Raw genomic sequence first — 8,057 nt, forward strand, 5'->3', positions numbered from 1 at the left:
ACAGAGCCTGGGTTTGGTAGTTATTATCATATCTTCCAAGCCTTATGTTAAGCATTTATTAAGCGTTATAATAAATTATTCATTCGGTTTTAAATTGGGGATGAGGAGACTGTACTATGCTGCCTCTTTATCCCCAGTATCCCGCCTCCAAGCCCAGCTGACTGTTCTCTCAGAATGCCTCTTCTGTTGCTTGTTTCTTTCCACTCGCACTGCCCCTCTTTTTTTTTTTAAATCCTCACCCAAGGACATTTTTGGATTTATCTTCAGATAGAGTGAAAGAGAGAGAGAAGGGAGAAGAGAGAGAGAGAACATCAATGTAAGACAGACACATCGACTGGTTGCCACCCACACGACCCCAACCAGGGCCAGGGACAAACTGCAACCGAGGTACATGCCCCTAGGGGAAACCGAACCCAGGCCTCTCTTGTCTGCAGGCCGACGCTCCAACCGCTGAGCCAAACCGGCCGGGGCTGCCCCTCATTCTTTTGTTATGCCTGGACTAATGTGACTGCCTGCCTTTGGTCATCTGCTTGTGACATCATCCTTCAAATGGTTACAGTTTTCACCCTGATACACACACACATGCATGCACATACACACATGTGTGCACACACACATACACAATCCATTTCATCTGCTTTTCCACTGAAATATTATGTCCAAACCCCATTACATGATTTTCCAGAACAACTGAAGTTCATGTCCACCTGCCATTCCCTGGCTTAGCTCTCCCTGATGCCACTGTGCTTGGCTGCTTCCAGTTCTGTAGGACTCAGCTTTCCTCCCCACATTCGAGGCTTAATGAAATGACCCCATCTCTGAGATGCTTTCCCCATTTCTCAGCGTTTTTCCACAAGACTTTGCTTTTGACAATACGTATCTGTCTCCATCTTGTGTGATGGCTAGTTGTCTGCATGTCAGTGACGTCCCAGGCTTAAAAATGCTTCAGAGCAGGAAATTCATCTTGTCACTCTTGTTGACGCAGGAACTATTTATTGAGTGACTGAGTGAGTAAACAAATAAATATGAATGAATACATAAAAATGAATGAAAGTGTGCTTTTGTTTAAATGCTAGAAGTAATTTTCTTCAGAAGTCCTCTTCTCTGCCTGGATAACTTTTATTAATTTAAATGTAATGAAAGATTGGAACTCATGTGGGAAATGTGTTCTGTGTTAACATTTTAGAATTCCAGACAATGTTTTTTGGTTTTAAATGGCTGTTTTTGCTAAACTGGTATAGAAATAACTAAATAATAGAGTGAAACCATGCATAGAGCTCCATAATTGCTTTCTTCTCTCTCTGAGCAGGAGAGCATATCGAGACAAATTGAAGTTTTGGACTCATTGTGTACTAGCAACATTGATTATGTTTACTGTAGTCTCCTTTTTTGCTGAACAGGTAAGTTTTAAATGTTTTATGTGGGGATCAAACAATATTTCTTGCTATTAGTATCTGATTGTTTTAGAAAATGATATAAAGCCACAAGAAAATTTGAATTTTCTTCTCTTGGTCTATAGCTTATATCAGTATGTCAAATATATTTCATAATATTCAGGCATCAAACATAATAACCTTTTATTCATTTATCTTCTAGATCCATTACCAGTATTTTTTTTTCCTCAATAGATTAATTTGCAGACTTCAAGCTAAAACTGAGAAGCTCTAAGTATTTTTAACCAAAAAACACCTAGAATCCTCATCTGATTGTTATTTATTTATTTTTAAAAATATGTTTTTATTGATTTATAGAGCGGAAGGAGGAGAGAGATAGAAACATCAAAACATTAATCAGCTCCCTCCTGCATGCTCCCCACTGGGGATCGAGCCTGCAGCCCGGGCATGTCCCCTGGCCAGGAATAGAACCGAGACCTCTCAGTCCATGGGAAAGCACTCGATCCAGTGAGCCACACTGGCCAGATAGTCATTTTTTTTTTTCTTTATTGATTTTTAGAGAGAGAGGAAGGGAGAGGGAGAGAGAGAAACATCGATGAGAGAGAACATCTATTGGCTGCCTCCTGCACGCCCCCCACTGGGGATCGGGCCCACAGCCTGGGCATGTGCCCTGACCAGAAATCAAACTGGTGACCTCTTGGCGCACTGGTCTATGCTTAACCACTGAGCCACACTGGTCGGGCCAGATACTATTTTTTAAATGGGTCTCCAATTATTTTCTTTCTTATAACCCTTCTAAAAGTGACTAAAATATCTTATCTTCATTTTTCCCAGTTGAATTTTCTTTGAATTGTTGAGAGTCCTTGTAGACACACACAACTTCCTTCAGGTGAGGGTCTAGGGGTAGGAGGGAGAATTCTGATGTAAAAAGAAAGGACAAGAGAACCCGTATTAGGCCGCAGGTATGAAATGCTCTGAGCAAAAGGAAGGGAACCGTGTCTGGACTGACCTGACTTGTACAGGGCAAGCAGACTTAGTCTCAGCCTCCTTCCCAGGCCACTGTCGAGTGGAGCTTTTTTTAGTGGTCACTTATGGGAAATTTACACTGAATTTACTTATGTGAAGAAGGAGGAGGGGTCGAAGTACTGAGAGCTCTGGGATAAATAACTTGGGGGCTTCATGCCACAGAGAGAAGGAAATTCAGGAAGGAGAATTGGGCAGGCAAGCAGGACTGTGATTTAACCTTCATCTGCCTCCCAAGGAATATACATCTTGTTCTTGATATGTGCTGCCATTGCTCCTGGCAGGTAAAAATCATTAAAAGACTGTACCTGTTTCCAGAACTGTGAGTCTACTGTGTGCTGGCCTGCGGAGGGGTAGGAGAGGGACCACAGGTGAAAGGAGCAGCTGGTGGCAGTGCCAGGGACCGGAGGGTCAGTCTTCCATCTGTGTCGTTCATATCAGCAGAGAACAGAGAACAAGAGAGGCAGGAAGAGGGAAAAGGGAAGAGAAGCATGACTCTCCTGTCCTCTTTATTTTTTTTTATCCTCACCTGAGGACATTTTTTTTGTTTTGTTTTTTTGTTCAGATAGAGTGGGAGGGAGAGAGAGAGAGAGAGAAACATCTACGTGAAGGGACACATCGAGTGGCTGCCACCCGCACGACCCAACCAGGGTGAGGGACAAACTGCAAACGAGGTACGTGCCCTTAGCGGGAACCGAACCCCGGTCTCTGGACCGCAGGCTGGTGCTCTAACCGCTGAGCCAAACACGCCGGGGCCTGTCCTCTTGATTTACTCGAATCATTCCTTAGCCTCTACCATGCTCACAAACCAACCGGCCAATGCTGCCTCTTCCTCGGCCCCGGAATGCCAGCTCATTCAAACCCCGTGGGCTTTTGCTTGTGCAAAGCTCTGCTTCCACCTGGATGGAGAAGTAGACAGTAGAATACCAAATTGAAACCATAAAGACTCATTTATTTTTTTCATCAAAATTTCATTGTAATGGTGGTCAAGTTTCTTTATCATATGTAGCATGAATTAACTGTTTCCATGAGAAAGAAATATTGATCCAAATTCTAAGCTAGTAAACTACAAATGAACTTTTTGCCTTGCAGCCCATTCATAAATTGGGTAATACCTGTATTTTTAAATGATTGTTGCTCTGTGTAAGTATAGGGGGAAATGGTGATAGGATTTTAATGTAGGTTTTTAAAGCTGTTTTAAAGAATTCTATCTTGCATGCGTAGTCCTTTTCAGACCTGGAGACAGTGTCTTAATGGCTAAACAGAGTCAGTTTCCTTCAACAGAAAAACTTGACATATGTCTTGAAAATAAATATGCTTGGTAATTGCTGTGTAAAAATTTGTAGCTATGCCCTGGCCAGTTTGGCTCAGCAGTTAGAGCGTGGGCCCACAGAACAAAGAGTCTCAGGTTTGATTCTGGCCAAGGGCATGTACCTCGGTTGTGGTTCAGTCCCCAGCCCTGGTCGGAGTCGTGCAGGAGACAGCCGGTCAATGTGTCTCTCTCACATCGATGTTTCTCTCTCCCTCTCTCTCTTCCCTCTCCCACTCTATCTGAAGATAAATGGAAAAATATCCTTGGGTGAGGATTAAAAAAGAAAATCTGTAGCTATAGGTCTTTAAAAAGTGAAGCTTGGACCAAAATAATTTTAATCCTTATGGATTTAAATATCTTGTGGGCACATATCTAGGTATATTGACCCTACAAAGCCAAACAAAAGTAGTGGTTGATTTTGTTTTGAGGAGAGGAATAATGAGACTCGTTTGCTGTCTGTTTTTATGTATAAGACTGTGAACATGGTTAAAGTCATATGACTCTCAGAAAGTTTCAAATTTGTCAGTATGGAAATTAAAATTTATTTTCTGTCTTTTGTCATTTAGTTAATTGCCCTTAAGCGGAAGATATTTCCCAGAAGGAGGATACAGAAAGAAGCAAGTCCCGATCGAATCAGGGTATAGAAGATCTTCATTTGAAAGTCATCTACCTCAGCATTCACAGAGTATTATAAAGCTTGACATCACAGAGATGTCTTCATGATGTGATGCTTAGCCAGCTTGGCCTGAAAAGGAAGGATATCCAGTACAATACTTGTTTTGTGGTATGAGCATAGCCTACTGACCAGGAATTGTGAAAATGTGTGTGTCAAGCAGTCCTGAACTGGTTTTACTTTTAAAGCATTTGCTCATGGACCCGTCATTCTTTTAATGAAAAAGCTCGCTGACAAAAGACAGCTGCCAAGTTCCCATGGCGACCATTGCCAACTAATTTCAACATAAGAAGCCTAGGACACCTTGGGATTGCTGAGAGACCCCAGTTTTTGCATTCCAAAGCCTTTTGCTATGTTTTACATTTTTGGTCTTTTGTTTTTTCTTTTTTCATTTCTCATTTTAAAAATAAGTAGCTGCTAAATTAACTAGTTATTCTTCTGAAAATAATGAATTGGGATGTCTAAACATGTTTTTATAGATGTTATTTAAATAATGCAGCAATATCACCTCCTATTTGCAATATCTAATGAATTTTATTAGTGTTTAAGAGTGTTAAGTGGTCTTAAATGACGTATAACTAAGACAAGCTCAGTGAATGACATCTGAAATACTTTGTCTTTGTTTACTTTATCCCCTAAGAATACTGTGATTTCATATGGAGGCCTAATTACAAAGGGCTGGAGTTAAGTAGCAGAGCTACTTTTCAGATGTAATTATGTTTTGGAAATGTACATATTCAAACAGAAGTGCCTCATTTTAGAAATGAGTCCTGCTGATGGTCCTGGCACCTTACAGTGTTGTCAGTATATTCCCATTGATTTCATATAATGCAGGGGTCAGCAAACCTTTTCTGTAAAAAGCCACATAGTAAATATTTGCAGGTCACATCTGTCTCTGCCGCATTTTCTTCTTTGTTGTTTAGTTTAGTTAGTTTAAAACTTTTTTTTTTTACCTTAAAAATGTCAAAATCATGTTCAGCTTACAGCTTTACAAAAGCAAGCCACTGACTGGATTTGGCCCACAGACCATTTGCTGACCATTGGGATAGAGAATTAGTATTTTTATGTATGGGTAAGCCTTGACATTCAGCCTTATTTTATTTGTATCATTCTGCAGTGGATTTCTAGAGACCAGATTCCATGAGTCCTTTTTGAACTCTGACAGGTACTTTAGATAAAGATCTCAACGGTATTCTTTGATGGCACACACATTTTGTAAAAAGAACTTGTGATGTAATTATTGTGTTTGTGCTGTAAGAGTAATGTATTTCAAAAACTGAACTCTTATAACTTACATTTTGTCTGATGCTTTGATTTCTAAATCTTTGAGGAGTGAGTTTATTACTATCCAGATTCAGTAGTCACTTGAGTGCTTACACAGTGTGTCAGGGTCTGTGCTGAACACCACTGAAAATAAGTGGAAAGTCGGGTAAGGCCACAGTAGTATTATAACATGCTTGAGAATGCCATTTTGTAGCAGGGAAATCAGTTCTAAATGGGATTTATCATATGGTAAAAATGTAATGGGTATTGGGATCATTTTAAAAGTGAAGAATTTATTCTAGAAAGGTAGAGAAATGATCATTTGGATGTGATGGAGATGTCTGTGGTTTGGTGAATATAGTTCACATCATAAAATATTCATGGAATCATTCATCAAATGATTCTGCAGAATCATTAAGAACAGAGGCACCTCAGAAGATGATGAGTAGTCAAGTGGTTGCAAAATGTGTAAAGCCTCAGCATCATTTCAGTGGAGATGGACTTCTGTTGAAGGCCAGTGTGGAATGCAGAGGGGGGGAAGCCGCTCACCTTGCCCAACCCCAGGGCGGTGCCTCCAGACTGCAGGCCTCACAGGCAGAGCTTCAAAGCCCCTGGACCATGCCCTCCCTGCCTTTGATCGTCGAGGACACCTCGGTCATGAAGATTCTGTGACTCGCCCAAGCAAGGTCTGACAGCCAGTTAGAGGCGAAAGTTGTCTGTCTCTTTTTTCCCATCCCCTCTAGGCCATGTGGACTCCCCGTGAAATAATGTCACAAGCAGGTAAAGCACCCACTCTCTGCAGTCAGACTGCTGGGGTTTGAGTCCTGGATCCTGGACATTGTTTGCTGTGATTCAGTTTTGTCTTCTAAAGTGTGGGAGGCAGTACTGGTGTGTAAAGGAAATGGCGTATGTAAAGCACCCAGCTCAGTGCCTGGTAAATATCTGTGGTAATGATGGTAGTGGTGAAAATTTGTGTAAAGGATTGTTATCCAGGCCAGGGGTGAGGTTTTTAGTGTAGTCAGGATCAAATGATTACATTGCTCTTAGCTAAATGATGCATTTTTTAATTAAAAAAAATTTTTTGCCTATTTTATTTTTTTTTTTAAATTTAAGATTATTTCTACCCATACCACAAAGTATACAAATAATGACTGACAGATCAAAGATTTAAAAGGGATGTCTAATCACAATTCAGATAAAAAAAATTTAAGAGAGAAATAGCACCAACTTCACAAAAATTCCTCCAGAGTGTAGAAAAGAGAAGGAAAAGACTAACCCATTCCTAGAGGTCAATACAACCCCTCCCCAAAGCCTGACACAGTTACCACGAGAAAGGAAAACCACAGGCCATCACCCTCATGAATCCCAAAGAAAACACTAGAAAGCCAAATTTAGTTATTCCCCAAAGGAGCAATTCTGTACAATCAGGGTGAGTCCACTCCAGGAACACAAGGTTGGCCCAGCACTTGAAAGTCACTGCAATTCACGTGACCAGGACCGAAAAGAGAAATTGCACGATAATCTCAATGAACCTTTCTTTTTTTTTAAATCCTCACCCAAGGACATTTTTGCATTTATCTTCAGATAGAGCAGGAGGGAGGGGGGGGAGAGAGAGAGAAACATTGACGTGAGAGAGACACATCCCGTGGTTGCCACCCACATGACCCCAACCGGGCCCTGGGACAACCTGCAACCGAGGTATGTGCCCTTAGCAGGAACCGAACCCAGGACTCTGTGGTCCCACAGGCCAACGCTCTAACCGCTGAGCCAAACCGGCTAGGGCTCAATGGACCTTTCTTTAAAAATAATTAGTATAAAACTTTTCAAAGTAATCTAACACAATCACTTACCATCTGTTCAACAGTTACCAAGATTTTTCCATATTTGTTTGCTCTAGTCTTTTTATTTATTTGTTGATATATTTTAAAGTGAGTCTCAGACTTCATGGAGACAGGAGTACAGGGGCTCAGTTGTTGGCAGGTGAAGGGGCTTCTTGTCAGATTAATTTCTCATTTGCATTAATAATAGCTACTTCTTACTGAGCACAGTCAAGGTGCTAAATGCTTTATGTTCATAATCTCATTTCATCCTTATCACATCCCCATGTTACCGCAGGGGCCTAACTATTCAGTGGTGACTCCAGCTGGTGATCTATGCCATTTCTAAATTCACAAGAAGCCACTAAGATTCACTTGGATTTACAAGGAACAAATCTAACTCAACCTGCTTAAGGAAAAACAAGGAAGGGTGAAGGAGACAGATACTCTGCCAGGACTGTCGCTCAGTATGGCCCATCCCTGCCTCTCTGCACATCAGCTTTTCTCCCCATAGTGGGGTTGTAGCGGCTCCTGGCTCACATGCTCCAAGAAGCAGGGAGCTTCCTCCCTGGCCC

At 41.3% G+C, this 8,057-nt stretch overlaps 1 protein-coding gene across 2 annotated transcripts in view; it reads left to right on the forward strand.

Annotated features, from left to right (window-relative positions):
* GNPTAB (N-acetylglucosamine-1-phosphate transferase subunits alpha and beta) overlaps positions 1–6,706 on the forward strand; it is a 70,810-nt gene extending 64,104 nt beyond the window's left edge. Inside the window, exons 20-21 of one of the 2 annotated variants that reach the window (XM_036251307.1) lie at positions 1,310–1,400; positions 4,296–6,706. In XM_036251307.1, the coding sequence (XP_036107200.1) occupies positions 1,310–1,400; positions 4,296–4,373 (169 nt within the window). In that variant the 3' untranslated portion in view covers positions 4,374–6,706. The remainder of the gene's footprint in view (positions 1–1,309; positions 1,401–4,295) is intronic. The other variant, XM_036251306.1, reaches the window with a different exon arrangement.
* The last annotated feature ends 1,351 nt before the right edge of the window (positions 6,707–8,057 follow it).

Source organism: Molossus molossus, unplaced genomic scaffold, assembly GCF_014108415.1.
Source record: "Molossus molossus isolate mMolMol1 unplaced genomic scaffold, mMolMol1.p scaffold_m16_p_10, whole genome shotgun sequence".
NCBI lineage: Eukaryota > Metazoa > Chordata > Mammalia > Chiroptera > Molossidae > Molossus > Molossus molossus.